The sequence below is a fragment of the Rana temporaria genome, chromosome 2, assembly GCF_905171775.1.
Source record: "Rana temporaria chromosome 2, aRanTem1.1, whole genome shotgun sequence".
NCBI classification, from domain to species: domain Eukaryota; kingdom Metazoa; phylum Chordata; class Amphibia; order Anura; family Ranidae; genus Rana; species Rana temporaria.
Genome location: NC_053490.1, coordinates 379,555,661 through 379,572,429, shown reverse-complemented (window position 1 = coordinate 379,572,429; position 16,769 = coordinate 379,555,661). Strand labels below are relative to the sequence as shown.

Genomic DNA, 16,769 nt, shown 5'->3' with positions numbered 1-16,769 from the left:
AGTGCATCACAAACGAACCTTGTTAAATAATAAAACGTGTTTGCAGTGTAACATGTTTCTAACCTTTTCCAGTTCCTCCATAGTACAGATCATATGTGCACACGTAGTGAAGATCTCAACAGCTCGGGCTCGGGTCCGAATGCTATAAACCTGTAATATTCGAGTTTGAGAAACAAAGCTGAACAGTACATTTCTTATCACAAGCTTTACATCCAAGTTTAAAAGTGACTTTACTTTCCTAACCTTGCATATGCTTTTAGCTATTGGGGGTCAGTTATTGGCAATGGCAGCCTCCTCGTTTTTGACAGCAAAGACTTATTTTAAAATCATTACTCTGAGCCCTAGAATCCTAAATGAAGGTAGGCTTATAAAAAGACTGACTTCCAAGTCAGCTGGCAGAAGGGAGAGCGAAAGCTAACCCTAACAGCTCACATTAAGTCTACACTTAAAATGCCATGTATGATGCATGCATATTCTTAGTCCCTAAGTGCATAACTTTACATTTATCAACACTGAACCTTGGGGTACACCACTGATAACCTTAGACCATTCAGAGTAAGAATCATTAAAGTGGAGGTTCACCCGAAAAGTAAATTTTTTACATTAGATTGATGCTCATTTTGTCAAGGGGAATCCGGTAATTTTTTTTAAATCGAAGCAGTACTTACCGTTTTAGAGAGCGATCTTCTCCGCCACTTCCGAGTATGGGCTGCGGGACTGGGCGTTCCTATTTGATTGACAGGCTTCCGACGGTCGCATACATCGCGTTACGATTTTCCGAAAGTAGCCGAACTTCGGTGCGCAGGCGCCGTATAGAGCCGCACCGACGTTCGGCTTCTTTCGGCTACTCATGACGCGATGTATGCGACCGTCGGAAGCCTGTTCGGGTGATTTTTTGGGTGAACTCCCGCTTTAACCACTACTCTCTGAATTCTGTCTTTTAGCCAGTTTTCTATCCATTTACAAACTTATATTTCCAAGCCAAATACATTCTATCACGAGTACTGAATTTATTTTTGGTTGGCAGTAGGTGTTAACATAAGAATACATACATCACTCATAGTGAAGATCTTGTACATCTCTGGCAGGATGACAGGAGCAACTAAGGGCATCTGTGTATCTGTCACTTCCCTAGTGAACTCTGCAGGAACAAGTAACAACATTAGTGCATGTTTAACATTTTCTTCAAATCCGTTCGATTTCTTTATTCCCATAATTAAAAAAAAATTACAGCGAGGAGCCATGTCAGTATTGTGCAAACCACAGTTTGAGTCCTGTACATAAAACAAAAAGGAAAAAAACAAAAACAAAACCAGTAAAGTTATGCTTATGGCAAGCAGATTTGTCTATTGTCAAAGTATGACATCTCTCAAATCGGAATGAAATGTTCCCTGCTCAAAAGTACAATATGACAGCATGTTACTGTATAGTTTCTGAAAGTGAGCTTGGTTGTTTTAGTAGTGGTAATTTCCGCACAAGACAAACTGGTAAAGAAATTTTTTTTATCAATGTGTTATGCACTTATCACACCAGAATTTATTTGGTAAAAACACCCCACTGTGCCCCCTGCATACCTCTGTATCCTTCAATATATCTTTGTCACTACTGTGTACCCCTCTCCACAACTGCACCTCTAAGATCCCTTTACACAACACCCTGCATCACTGCACCCCTTTATATTACACTGCACCCTGCACCCCTTTACATTACACAGCACCCTGCATCACTGGACTCCTTTACATTACACCGACACCCCCCCCCCCTAACAGTTCTGAACCCCCTGCATGTTACGCAGACTCCTCCCCCTACAGTGCAGACCCTCCCCCCTACAATACAGGCACCCCCCTACAATACAGGCATCCCCCTTACAATACAGGCACCCCCCCCACAATACAGGCACCCCCCTTACAATACAGGCACCCCCCCACACAATACAGGCACCCCCTTACAATACAGGCACCCCCCCACACAATACAGGCACCCCTCCACACAATACAGGCACCCCCTTACAATACAGGCACCCCCCTTACAATACAGGCACCCCCTTACAATACAGGCACTCCCCCCACAATACAGGCACCCCCCCCCCCACAATACAGGCACCCCCCCTATAATACAGGCACCCCCCCATACAATAGACACTCCCCCTACAATACAGACACCCCCTATCAGATCCGTAATGCTGTGCACCTCGGCTCAGATGATCAGTGTGCACTGCACAGAGGAGGGGGAGGTGGCTTAGGTCTCGGCTGTGTCTGCCTCACAGTCACACAGCCGAGCAGACCAATCAGAGGCGCGGCTGGGTCCCGGGTGTGCCAACGCACACGTGTCACTGTTACGGCGGCGGCGGCTGACATGCCGCCCGCTGTCTCCGCACCAAGTCCTCTTCAGTCGTGGAGAGGGGGCGCCGACCTGACACCCCCGCCCCATAGTCAGTAGTCACTGCTGCCCGCCCCTCTCCAGCCAAACTCCGCCCGCCCTCCCAAGCCACTGACTCCTCCGGCCACTCTACAATAATAATAATAAAAAAAAAGTATCGGTGAAGCATCGGGAGCATTTGCGCAAGTACTCACGCAAATGCTCTGTATCGGTCCCGATACCGATACTAGTATTGGTATCGGGACAACCCTAATACAGAGAACAGTGCTATAAATATGCACTGATTACTGTATAAATGTGACTGGCAGAGAAGGGGGTTAACACTAGGGGGCGAGGAAGGGGTTAATTTGTGCCCTGCTTGGTGATTCTTACTGTAGAGGGAGGGGACTGACTGGGGGAGGTGACCGATGGTTATCCCTATATACAAGGGACACACCATCGGTCTCCTCTCCCTGACAGGACGTGGATCTCTGTGTTTACACACAGAGATCCACGTCCCTGTCTCTGTGACTGCCGATCGCGGGTGCCTGGCGGACATCGCGGCACCTGGGTGACGCGACGCTCGCGCGCCCCCCAGTGGCTGGAGGCCGTATATAGATGGCCTCCCGGCAATTAAGAGCCACATTGTGGCCGTAAAAAGTTGTCGGGCGGGTGGGAAGTGGTTAAATTGCTGATCCAAACCGCCAAATATTTCTAAAATAATAATTATGGAAATTGTCAAGGGGTTCCTAAACTTTTGCATACAACTGTATCTACAAAGTGTGCAATTGTCTCAAATAAGAGCACTAAGTGTCATTTCTATCTGCTGCTTCACTCCTCTGCTATCAACATGAATAATTTCTGACAAGTTTTCCCTGACACCAAGAGAAAAAATGCGACAGGGGAGGCAGGTCCAGCACACAGCCTGCGATTGACAGTCTCAGCTCTGTTCCAGTGTGAAGGGGGGTGTGTCCCTTCCCTCTAATCAGCTTTCAGACCTCTTCTCACGGAGCCCTGCAAGGTATACTTTCAGATTTCCACTTTTCTGACAGCTCAGACAAGCTTATAAATTCATCACTTTGAATGGATGTAGAGAAGAGAAGACTGCAGACAGACCGATAAAATGTTCTATGGGAGGATGCGTTTCATCTCTGTATCATCTGAATATATAGTCCCTTCACTGGATATATGTAAGGGCTTACAACCACTTTAATCCAATTCCTAACAGAACCCCTAAACTATACCTACTTGTAAACTTGACCTTGACCTATTTGGAAAAAGTGCCAGCTATAGTAAATCATTGAAATCAAGTAAATCAAGGGGTTAACGGTGTTCCCTAGTGTGTGTTCTAACTGTGGGGGGAGGGGACTGACTATAGGAGATGACAGATCGTCGTTCCTAGCTCGTAGGAACTCACGATCTCCCTCTCCTCACAGAACTGGGATGTTTGCGTTTATATACACGCACACACATGTCCCTGTTCTGCCTCTTGTGCCCGCGACCACCAGCCATGAGCATCGGCGTGTCTGCTATCCTGCTTTGGCTTTGTTTCTTCATGCCTACTGCTGCCTTTTGTGGAAGTGTTGGATGCATACCCAGCTGGCAGATACCATTTACATAACATTGATATGTACACAGCTGCTCAGGTTTACCTTCAGGATATATCCAGTATGTGCATATACCCTGGGTTTGTAAGGGGTCATGTCTAGTAAGAGGCTATTTAACCCTTGGTGGTGAATTTGGCACATTTGAAATGCGGATCTCCACAAGGAGTTTCCCCCCCCCCCCACATGCAGATAGTACTATTTTCACTCACTGTATTATACAATGTTTATTACTGTATATTGGAGATAGATATATTGAATTTAAAGGGGTAATGCAACAAAGTTTTCTGTCTATTATTACCTTGTATTTGGGTATGAATGAGCGCTACTAACCCCCTTTTCATTTATTTATGCATTTGTTAAATTTTTCATTAATAATCCTATTTATGTTTGCACAAAGATTTATTGATTTTTTTTTACTGAGTGCAGTTAAGCCCCTTTCACACGGACTGATAGAAATGGTGCTTTTAGCTGCAAATTGTACTGCAGCTAGAAGCACACAATGCTTTCCTATGACATCATTCACACACTACGGTTACCTGCTGATGTGTTACCCACGGTTTTGTGCAGATAAAAAAAGTAGAACTGGATGCACCCAGCTGCGAAATCCCGCAGCTATCGGCACATATCCACAGGTAATCACAGTGCACTGTGTCAGCTGCGTTTGGTATGAATCTTGAGGGGGAACTCCACGCCAAATTTCAAATAACCCCTATTCATTCACCTGGTGAAAAAAAAAAAAGGTAAAAAAAAAAAAAAAACACACTACACAGGGTTTTTAAAGTAATTTATTAGTCAGCTCCGGGGCCCCCCTCTCTTCTTTAGCTTCTTCGATGTCTTCTGCCGGGGGTCCCTGTCTTCACAGCCGTTTGGTTCATTTCCGCAGGGGGGGGGGGTCCTGGTCTTCACCGTCATCTCTTCCGCCGGGTGCCCCGCTCTCTTCTTTAGGTCTTTTACGAGGGGGGGGGGGGTGCCCGGGCTTCTGTCGCCTTCTGCCTTCTTCTCTTTTGAGACGTCGCTTCTACCCGCTGTAATGCCGTGTGCGCGGCTCGCACCACTTTTTATAGGCCTCTTATGACGTCACAGTCCCAGCATGCTCTGGTACCACCCGGAGCATGCTGGGACTGTGACGTCATAAGAGGCCTATATAAATCGGTGCGAGCCGTGCACACGGCATTACAGAGGGAGGAAGCGACGTGTCAACATCGAAGAAGAGAAGAAGGCAAAAGGCGACAGAAGCCCAGGCACCCCCCCCCCCTTGTAAAAAAGCTAAAGAAGAGAGCGGGGCCCCCCAGCGGAAGAGAACCAGACGGCGGTGAAGACCGGGACCCCCTGGCAGAAGACGTCGAAGAAGCCCGGGAGGAGGTCGCTGTAAAAGAGCTAAAAAAGAAATCGCCTTTGATAACGTCTTACGACGAAACGCGTCAGGTGACCCAGACGCAAGCATACACGCACGTACGGCCCAACAGCTGACTGTATCCGAGTCCTCCGAGCCGCGATCTACCTGTACGGGAAGCCACGAACGCTTGCTGCTGACTGCACAGCGTTACCGTATGACACAGGCTCCGCTTAAACAGCTCGAGAGCAGGACCGGATAACAGGGACCAATAAGCCATTGCAGCTTACTTTTATTTTCATCTGCAAATTGACCTAATGGACTCTTGATTTTTATTTTTTAATTTTAATTTTTCCTTTTTTTACATTCCACTGTTTCTTCCCTTTGTAAAACATACCCTGTGAATGTTTTTTAAGAAATCACTTCTCTGCTAAAGCCCACGGGGATTTGGGATTACTGGTGAAGTTGTTCAAACCACCACATTATCAGCAGATTGTACGTGGTTACAATATTTTTAAATAAAGAAGAGTGTTCTTTTTGCACAACGCAGTGTCACGCTATGTGGATTTTTTTCTTTCCTTTTTTTTTTTTTTTTTTTTTTTTTTTTTCACGTCAGACTCTGCTCTCGTATGATCGTGGGACAAGCTCACGGTTCGACCGCCCTTAGCGTCTCTCTTGTGGCTTCGCATCATCCGTGGAGTTTAATTTTTTTTTTTTTTTTTTTTTTTTTTCCCTTTATATTAATTATATATTTAGATTCCTTTTCTATTATACGGTTTGAGATTTGATGTTTTTTGAGCCATTCATTATTCTTTTAGCGATTCATAGGTCTGACGACATTACTTACTATTATATCATAACTAACCCCTTTTTTTTTTTTTTTTTTTTTTTTTCCCCCCTTCCCCCCCCCATCCTGGATCTGTGTGTCATGCAATCTTCTATTTGGTTTCTCACCTATCTACTTCTGTCATTCCCCGGACAAACTTCTCTGTAGATTTAAACACTTTCCATTTTTCCCAGATCGCCCTGTATTTGTCCTCTTCTCCTGTCTCTCTACAGGCAAGATACTCCATCTCTTCTATATATTCCATCCTTTCTATCCACTCTTTAATTGATGGCCTCTTTGGAAGTAACCAATTTTTTGGGATCAGGGCCTTTGCTGCGTTTAGCAACACTGGGACCAGAGTTGTTCCATATTGTTTTTTGTTTTTTTCAGTTCCGTGAAACAGACAGGTCAGCGGGCTACAGGGAATCCTTTCTCCTGTTATTTCTACCGTATATTCCACGATTTCTTTCCAGTATTCCTGTATTCTCGGGCAGTCCCACCATATGTGCATATTTGTTCCTTTTTGTTTACAATCTCTCCAACATAACTCTGAGTTATGTGGGTGAATCTTACTCATTCTTGATGGAGTCAAGTGCCATCGAACCATGCATTTATAGTTTGCTTCTATGGTGGTAATATCCGAAGCATAGTTGTATACTGCTCCTATCGTTTGTATTTTATCAATCTTTATGCCCAAGTCGTTTTCCCACTTTTCTAAGAAGGGAAGTGTGTCCTGGGTCTCGAGCTCCGTTAGTATCCCGTATGCTTTTGATATACCATGTTTCAGGGGCTTGTCCATATTACATATTTTTTCTATTGGGTGTAGTGTCTTGTCTTCCCTAGTCGGTTGTGCTAGTGTGCTCACAAAGTGTTTTAGCTGCAAATACTCCCATTCACTCATCCTTTGTTCCCCTTCTCCTATCTTTATATCTTGTCTTAATTTAATTTTTCCCCGTGTGACAATGTCTTTTAATTTTTTCTCCCCCAACAACTTTCCAAAACGTGTTCCATTACCTGGTGGAAAAAAATTTGTGCCTGCTAATGGGATTAATGGGGAATTATACTCCCATTTTTCCCGTCTAAATAGTATATCCCACACTCTAAATACATTCCTTGTTATACTATGTGTATTTGTGCCCAATTCCCTCATTTTTGGTGGTATCCATATATTTCTATTTAATTGTGTGCTACTTAATTTTTCTTCCATTTGTACCCATTTTTTTTTTGTGTGTGAATTTGACCATTCTATCAACCTAGCTAAATTAACTGCAAAATAATATCTTTTTATGTCAGGGAGCCCCAACCCCCCTCCTTTTTTTTTCATGCTCAACAGTGAATAGCTTAGTCTAGCCTTTTTACCTGCCCATATGTATTTCAAGATTACTGTTTTGATTACTTTAAAAAAACTTTGTGGTATTTTAATTGGGAGCATTTGAAGTTTATATGTAATCTTCGGTAATATCATCATTTTAAACGCATTGATCTTACCTATCCAAGAAATGCGTTTTTTTGCTAGATTTTTCAGATCTTGATTAATGTCGTTAATTAAGGGGACAAAGTTAACCGAGTAAAGTTTTTCAAGTGTTGATGTAATTTTTATTCCTAAATATGTTATAGCTTCTTTCTCCCATGTAAATGGAAAATCTTTCTGTAGTTCTTCTGCTTCTTTTTTATCTATCCCCAAATTCAAAATTACTGTTTTAATCGGGTTTATTTTAAAATTTGATAGTTCACCGTATCTTTTTATTTCTTTTATGACATTAGGGAGGGAAACCCTAGGTTTGGTCAGATATAGGAGTATGTCGTCTGCGTACGCCGCCACCTTATGTTCTTCATCTCCCACTCTCACCCCCCCTATATCCGGGTTTTCCCGGATTTTTGCTAACAAAGGTTCCAGAGCTATTACATATAGGAGAGGTGAGAGCGGGCACCCCTGTCTGGTTCCATTTTTCATTTCGAATACAGACGACATACTCCCATTGACCTTCACCCTTGCCGTCGGGTGACTATATAAATTCTTTACCCATTTCATAAACCTTGGTCCCAGGCCTGCGTTCTGTAGAGTTTCCATCATAAACCCCCAGTCGACTCTGTCGAATGCTTTTTCAGCATCTAATGACATGAGTACGACTGGGGGTTTCTTTTTTGGATCGTGTTGTAACACCAACAGGGTCCTTATGCTATTATCTCTCCCTTCTCTGCCTATTACAAAGCCTGCCTGATCTGCGTTTATTAATTGCGGCATTAAACCCTTTATCCTAGTTGCTAATATTTTTCGCATATACCTTCAGGTCTGCGTTTAGCAATGCTATTGGTCGATAGTTGGAGCACAGAGTTCCATCTTTTCCTGTTTTAGGGATAATAGAAATATTTGCCAATAGGGATTCTTTTCTCATTTCCTCTTCCTCTCCTATTTTATTAAAATAGTTACACATCTCTGGGACCAGGAGTTCTTTAAATTTTTTGTAATATTTAATCGGCAGGCCATCAGGGCCTGGACTCTTACCACTCGGTGTTTCCTGGAAAGCTCTGTATATCTCATCTTGCGTTATTGGAGCCTCTAGTGATTCAATATCCTTTTGAGGGATTTTAGGTAATTTCACTTCTTTTAGGTATTCCCTAATTTTCGTTTTTCTAGTTTTTTCCTGCTCTTGAGATTCGTTGAGCCTTATTGAATATAATGAGCTGTAATAGGTCCGAAAAGAATCCGCAATTTCAGACGTCTTATATTTCACTAGGCCGTCTTGATTTTTTATTTTTTCTATGTAATTTTTTTTTTTTTTTTCCCTGGATATTTTAGCTAAGTATTTCCCTGGTTTATTCCCCCATTTATACCTCTCTTTTCTAACGTTTTTGAATATGTCCCTTGTTTCAACCTTCATCAAGTCTCTGAGCTGGGCCCTCTTTATAACAATTTCTTGATATATTTCACTTTCCCCTCGCTCTTTATGCGTTTGCTCCAGTTTAAAAAGCTCATTTGTTAAATTTTCCATATTTAGTTTTCTTATCTTTTTTTTCCCTGCTCCTATCGAAATTAGTTTCCCTCTGATGTATGCCTTGTGGGCCTCCCAAACCGTGGCTACGCTTACTTCGGGAGTGTTATTGAGAGTAAAATATTGATCCAAGTCAGTTCTCACTATGTCATCTACCTCGCTGTCCTCTATAAGTTCTTCATTTAAATTCCATGATCCTTTTCTTTGCTCTATCTCTTTAAATCTAATTGTCAGTGTTACAGGGGCATGGTCTGAGATTGTAGTTACTCCTATTGATATTTTAACTACCTCTTCTAGTAGCTTGTGGTCTACCAATAGATAGTCCAGTCTTGAATATGTTCCATGCACAGAGGAGTAATAAGTATAGTCCCTTTTGTTTGGATATGCAATTCTCCAAGGATCTATTAAACAGCAGCTGTGCATTTTTTTTCCTAATATTCTTAGCTGTTTAATATTACGCCTCTGTGCCCCGGACGTGCTATCCAGTTGGTAGTCCATTGAAAGGTTGAGGTCTCCTGCTAATATTACATGTCCACATTTAAAATCCATTAAAGCATTCAAAATCCCCCTCAGGTATTTGTGTGGTTGGCTGTTTGGGCAGTATATGTTTGCTAACGTGTATCTTTTTCCTTGGAGTACTCCTTTTAAAAACAAATAACGGCCTTCGGGGTCTACCTTCCTATCTTCTACCGTGAAAGCGACGTTCTTCCCTATTCCTATGGCGACCCCCCTAGCTCTCTTCTTTGGGGAGTCCCCATAGTACCAGGTGGGAACTGCCCGAGAATACAGTCTAACATTAGAATCCAATGTTATGTGGGTCTCTTGTAAAAAAACTATTTCAGCTGAATACCTTTCGACCTCTCTTAATATCATATGCCTTTTTTCCGGGCAATTGAGGCCTCTTACATTATATGTTAAGAAATTTATGTTTGTCATTTCTTTCTTTTTTTTTTTTTCCTTCTATCTTTCTCCAATGCTTGTGTTTTTTCCTGTTGCATGACACACAGATCTACGTCCCCTTTCCTAGTCCTCCCCTCCCTTCTCCCACCCGAACCCCCTCTCCCTCCCCTCCCTCCCCTCCTCCCTTCCTCCTCTCCCCGCCACTCCTGCCTTGCCCCTGTGATCTTTGTATGGGGCTTTCTCATCCCCTCCCTCTCCCCCCCTCCCTTCTGATCGATCCTTGACCCTTCGGTCATTTGGAGCTTTTCCTGTTTGGCGCTCTAGGCGCTCTTTTGCTCCTCCCGCTAAGGTGGAATTCTTTTTGGCCCGGTCTCCTATCCCCCAAAAATGGGAACTCTGGGGAAGGAATACTCTCCAGGGCCCCCCCTCGCCCGCCCAGCTTCCGTTGTTTACTGTCTTTGAATCTCCCTTTCCCCCCCCTCCCGCCGCCCCCCCCTCCCCCCCTTCCCCATCGCCTCAACATTATTAATCTCTCTTTGGTATTGGGATATCTAGACGCTGACAAAATTCTGGAACTTCCTCTAGGAACCTCAGTCTTGCAGAGATACCATTTTTCCTGCCAATTAGGCAGGCCGGGAATCCCCAATTGTATTGTATATCATGTTCCTGCAGGATTCCCAACAGGGGTTTTAAGCTTCTTCTCCTTTTTAACGTCTCTTGTGACAGGTCTTGGTATATTTGGATATTATGTTGATCATATTCCAATGGCGACTTCCCTCTGAGTTTTCTCCATAGTTGGTTTTTCTCTTCCCAACTTTCAAATCTGACAATAATGTCCCTTGGATAATCTTGTACTCTCTCTCTCGAACTCCTTATCCTATGTGCGCGTTCTATTTTTAGTGGGGAGGTTGTTTCTCTCTCTAATATTGGATTACATACTTTTCTTATTATTTCTGGGAGATCCTCAGCTTGTGTTGTTTCTGGGATTCCACGTATTCTGATGTTCTTCCTTCGATCTCTGTTTTCTTGATCTTCTAATTTATACGCCTGTTCTCGTTGGATTATTTTTAATGTTTTTATTTCATCCTCTAGTTTTTTAACTGAAGTTGCATTTCTATCGACTTTTTTCTCCACTTCTTCAACTCTTTCCAGTATATGCCCCATGTTTCTCTCCATTTTTTCCATTTGCACTTTAAGTGATCTCTCTAAAGCAGCAAACATTCCCTCCATTTCCCTTTTTGTTGGCAAAAGTGTCATGTCCTGCGTTTCGTCCTTATTTCTTTGTTCGGGGTCTATTTCTTTATCTTTGTCTGTTTCTCTGTCTTGGTCTATTATAGTCTCTAATAGTGACTCTGAAAGTGATCCTGCGTCCGCCAAGGTACTACCAGTCCCTTTTTTTTTATCTTTTTTTTTTTTTTCCTTTTCTGCTTGAGTTCCTCTAGTGGTTATTGCTTTCTCTATTTGTGGGTTGTCTCCGTTTATCCCATGTGTCACAAATTTACACATCGGGCCTGGACTTTGACTTAAGCGGGGGCCCTTTGGGATTGCCCCGCCTCTCGCTCCTTTTCCCCTAGTGGCCATCCTTCAGCCCTATCTGTCATACAATAGCCCTGGATGTATATCCTTCTTGCCGCACCTGAGATGTGCCTGCACACTTTACCGGTATTTTATAAAATGTCCGTTTTACGGTAGTGGAGAGTGTATGCTACATGTAACAATACTTATTCAGCTTACAGACAGAGAAAGGAAAAATATTTGCTGCTTTGAGTTATACTGTATACTGTATACAACTTTCTTACATAAATGTTTATCCGTTTTTAGCCCCGTTCTCTACTCGGTCATATATATGCTGTAACCAGTAACACACAATGTGAACTATATAACATTACTGACTTCTCGTGGGGTTCCACGTATGCTCCACAAAAAAAAAAACGGATCTCACTGTATCTTAATGAATCCTCACAATAGGAGAGGGAGAGATAGCGGGGGAAGCGGCCGCCGAATCCAAATGATTACAGGTACAGAGAACAACATTAACAGGCATATATCTCTTATGTTACTTATTGTTGTATCTCTGTGTCAGTCCCGGCTGTTGGCCCTCTAATACCAGTGTCCCTTTAAAATCCTCTTTCTTTTCTCTTTTCCTTTTCCCTTTAGTTATTAGATCTTAGTCCGTATTAAAGCCTTGTACTCACCATTCTGATGAATATGAACTACTCACCGTTCTGGTAGTTTTCAAAGGGAATAAAATGCCACATATGAACTGCTGCTGTTTGTTTCGGTTCTTACCCTCCTGTTACAGGGATTTGTAGGGCTAGATGTGGGCTCAATCTTTTCTTTGCTTTTGGTGGGGTGGGTTACTTAGGCTGCAAGACAACGTGGTGTTGCTGATGTTAGGTCTCCCTTTCATCTGCCTCTGACCTGCTTGCGGGACCTGTTGATATGCACAGCTTGCCGCTGACCACCCCACTACTGCCCAAGACACCTCCCCAGCGTGGGAACCCGCAAACTCTGCAGAATTAAGAGGGCACCATACCAAAAAAAAAAAAAAAAAAGAAACTTTTCTGTTGCGTCAGGGGGGAGCTCCGGTCCCCATTCGCGTCACTGCATCCTCCCCCCACTCTGCACCGAGTGGCGTAGTATCGTCTCCGAGTACCGCTCTCGCGATACCACACACCCCCGTCGCCGCCGCTGCTCAGGGAGAGAAGCCGCAGCGCACCCGATCGCGCACCTTCCGTGCACCGCGGACGTCCGGGAGATCTCCGGCAGACCTAACCGAGACGATGAGGGCGAGGACTCGGCACAGAGACCGCATTTCCAGGCAGGGGAGAGGGAGGGGGGGCGGTCTATCAGGGAGGGGGAGAGGTCCGGCTCCTATGCATCAGCTGGGCTGGAGAGCGAGGGCTCCCATCTAGCTGCTCTTCCACGCTGACCGCGCCATTCCAAGACTCCTCCCTTTCCTCTGACGTGCAGTTTGGGAGTTAACCACAGGGGGGTTTTCTTTCTTTCCTTTTTGATTACCATCCTTGGGACACCTGGAAGCTGCTTGGATTTCTTACCCTCCCCCTCTGGAGAGACGGCAAAGAATCTCATGGCCATTTGGAAATAAAAACCAACCACCAACATCGAGGTACCACCACCATTGCCTTTTGCCCCTTGGGGTGCCAACGTCCGGTGAGTGGGGACCCAACAGGGGGAGCACATAAGTCACCATAAAACCCAACAAGAAGATAGCCACATGAAGTCACTACTTTTGTTTTCACTTTAATATGTACTTTGGCATCAGTGATACATTGTTTCCAAACTGAACATTAGTTTGGCTTTTTGAGTTCACGTTCATTTGAGAGATCGTCTCAGCAAATAAGCATTGTCACCCACTGAGGGTTGTTTGTGTATTTTATACAATTTAGTTTGGACGGTCAACTTCACTCCTCACATGTTCACTTTTCAATGCTGTTGTTTTTTTCACATTTAAACAACATCTAACTTATATATCAATATTTAACATTTTTCTCTGTGCACCCTCTAGAGGGAAGGCATCTAATCACAATTATATTGTTTTGGTTTGTACACTATTTTAGATTTCATAGCTGACGTCAATTGTCAGTAGTTTTATATCACTTTGCAGTGTTATTTTTCATTTCTCATCCTTTTCATTTTCATTATTGCGCTAGATATAGTTAATCTACATTTAGACCCACAGCAATAATATTTTATATACACCCAACGTGTTTGTCACCCTGCATTCACCTCTGTTTCAGGGTGTCAATCCTGAACATCACCAATAGTACCCAAGGGGACACTTTACTATTAATATATCTTTAGTGCTTTTTATATTATTGTTTGGTTCTCACGGAACACTGAAGTGTGTGCCACCGCACGCACTAACACTTAGAGGTTACACTTTATTCACTTGAGACACCTTTTTAGGATACACCTATTTGCAGCAATATAGGTACATACGATTAAAATACGATTTATTGGCTGTCCATACACTCCTTTGGAACACGGTTATCAACTCCCCTGGGACTACCAATAAATCATTGGGTCACCAGTGTTGATTATAAACAGCAACAGGGGGTAGCACCTGTACGTTTGGTTCAACGGTATACAGGTCTAGGAGACCCACTCCCATTGGTCTCTCCTAAACATCTGGAGCTCCCCTACAAATGTGATAATCTATCATACACAGGATATAGTGTATATAATTACTAAACAAATATAAGCAGCGCCATCACCCTATAACCCACCCATTTAAAAAAGAAAGCGCGCCCCCCCCCCCCCCGGCGGAAGAGAATCAGACGGCGGTGAAGACTGGGACCCCCGGCAGAAGACATCGAAGAAGCAGAGCCCCCCTCATAAAAGAGAGGGGGGGCCGCTGGAGCGGACTAATAAATTACTTTAAAAACCCTGTGTAGTGTTTTTTTTTACATTTTTTTTCGACCAGGTGAATGAATGAATAGAGGTACGATGTACCCCATACTCATTCACCTAGGGTGGGGGACCAGCATCTGGGGGCCCCCAAATTAAAGTAGGCTCCCGGATTCCGATAAGCTCCCCTCCCGCAGACCCCGACAACCAACGGCCAGGGTTGTCGGGAAGAGGCCCTGTCCTCATCAACATGGGGACAGGTGCTTTGGGGTGGGGCGCCACAGGGCGCCCCCCTGCCCCAAAGCACCTACCCCCCCCCATGTTGAGGGCATGCGGCCTGGCACGGTTAAGGAGGGGGGTGCGCTCGCTCGTCCCCACCCCCTTTTCTGAACGGCCGGGCTGCTGCTCGGATACGGGTCTGGTATGGATTTTGGGGGTACACCACGCCGTTTTTCCGCCGTACGGGGGTTCCCCTTAAAATCCATAGCAGACCCAAGGGCCTGGTTTGCTCCTGTAGGGGAAACCCATGTAGGTTTTTTTATTTGAAAGTTGCCGTGGAGTTCCCCCTCAAGATTCATACCAGACACAGTGCTTGGTATTGGCAGGGATCCAAGTCGGATCCCCGTTCAATATCGTGATGCGGCTAAATGCAACCGCAGTTAAAAGCACTGTACAAATGCAGCTGATCACTGTGCCAGGAGTCTTGAATTCCAGCAAAACAAACATGCTTTTAGCTGCGGCAAAACAGCCGTCCGTGTGAAAGGGGCCTTATTATAATATTTATAAAGGTGTGAAATATTGCCAAATCACCAGGATAAAGATTTAAACAATGGAATTGTATGAAAGTTGAATTGTGTTGAAGGACCCCCCACCTCTTTTAGGGCTGTTGTTCCAGACTGACGCAAGGGGCCTCTTATGTCTTGATAGTTGTCCTCTCCGTTTTCTCATTAGCATAGAGAGGACTATATGACTGTGTTCTGCTTCTTCCCTCAGTTTGAAGGTTTTGCGTTTTTGCTAGACCTTTCTTGGCCAAATTTACAAGCAGTATTAGTCTGGCAAAAAATAGACCAATGCAACACTTGAGTGAGGTTTGGGTTTTTAGGTAGTAGCCTGAGGAGACGACAAACAGCACATCCAATGTTGGGGATGCTGATTATTGCACCTAGAAATATTATTTTGTAGGAAAATCTCCATGTAACCTGCCCCATGCGTCCTCTTTTCGAGGAAGGAAGGTTGTTTACACTGCCCGTGTTTTTTATACCTGTTCCTTTGCTACAGTAATAACCTGAAGAAAGCCCTTGGCTTGCTTATATTCAGATATCCAAAAGGAAAAAAAAAAAAAACACATAAGTTATTCTTTACAAACATTTGAAGAAATCACAATTGTGTTCCAGCAATATTAGGTATGGTGTACACTCTTGTAACAAATACACATACATGCATGTGTGAAAATTTTAAATGGTGTATTTAAAAGGATAACTTCAGGACTATTAACATGCTTTGAAAAAATACTAATGAATATGTTGCTTATTAAAATATATTATAATAAGTTACATATTTACATTGTAGGTGAGAGATTGATAAAAAAGACACAAGTCCAACCTGTCAGTATTACATTGTATGTTATGGATGGTCAGGTGCTTATCTAATAGTTTCTTAAAACCATCGATGCTCCCCGCTAAGACCACTGCCTTCGGAAGGGAATTCCACATCCTTGCCACTCTTGCAGTAAAGAACCCTCTACGTAGGCCACGTGTCTTGTTAAACTCCCTTCAGTGAAAAAGTTTTATCCCTATTGTGGAGTCACCAGTATAGTATCTGTAAATTTAAATCATATCCCCTCTCAAGCGTCTCTTCTCCAGAGAGAATAAGTTCAGTGCTCGAAACTTTTCCTCATAACTAATATCCTCCAGACCCTTTATTGCCTTTGTTGCCCTTCTTCGTACTCTCTCCATTTCCAGTACATCCTTCCTGAGGACTGGTGCCCAGAACTGTACAGCATACTCCAGGTGCAGCTGGAAGAGAGTCTTGTAGAGTGGGAGAATTAGCGTTTTATCTCTGGAGTTAATCCCTTTTTAATGCATGCCAATATTCTGTTTGCTTCATTAGCAGCAGCTTGGCATTGCATTCCATTGCTGAGCCTATCATCTACTAGGGCCCCCAGGTCCTTTTCCATCCTAGATTCCCCCAGAGGTTCTCCCCCCAGAGTTATTTGATTGCATTCATATTTTTGCCACCCAAATGCATTATTTTACATTCGACCTCATTCGCCATGTAGTTGCCCACCCCATTAAATTTGTTCAGATCTTTTTGTAAGGTTTCCACATCCTGCAGAGAAGTTACTGCCCTGCTTAGCATAGTATCGTCCACAAATACAGAGA

The 16,769-nt window shown here is 43.7% G+C and overlaps 1 protein-coding gene across 2 annotated transcripts in view; it reads right to left on the bottom strand.

Annotated features, from left to right (window-relative positions):
- The window catches only part of IPO9 (importin 9), a 109,749-nt gene that overhangs the window by 72,138 nt on the left and 20,842 nt on the right, over positions 1 to 16,769 (bottom strand). For both annotated transcript variants that reach the window (XM_040337839.1, XM_040337840.1), the window contains exons 5-6: positions 1,053 to 1,141; positions 64 to 150 (exon numbers count right to left, since the gene is read on the bottom strand). In XM_040337839.1, the coding sequence (XP_040193773.1) occupies positions 64 to 150; positions 1,053 to 1,141 (176 nt within the window). The remainder of the gene's footprint in view (positions 1 to 63; positions 151 to 1,052; positions 1,142 to 16,769) is intronic.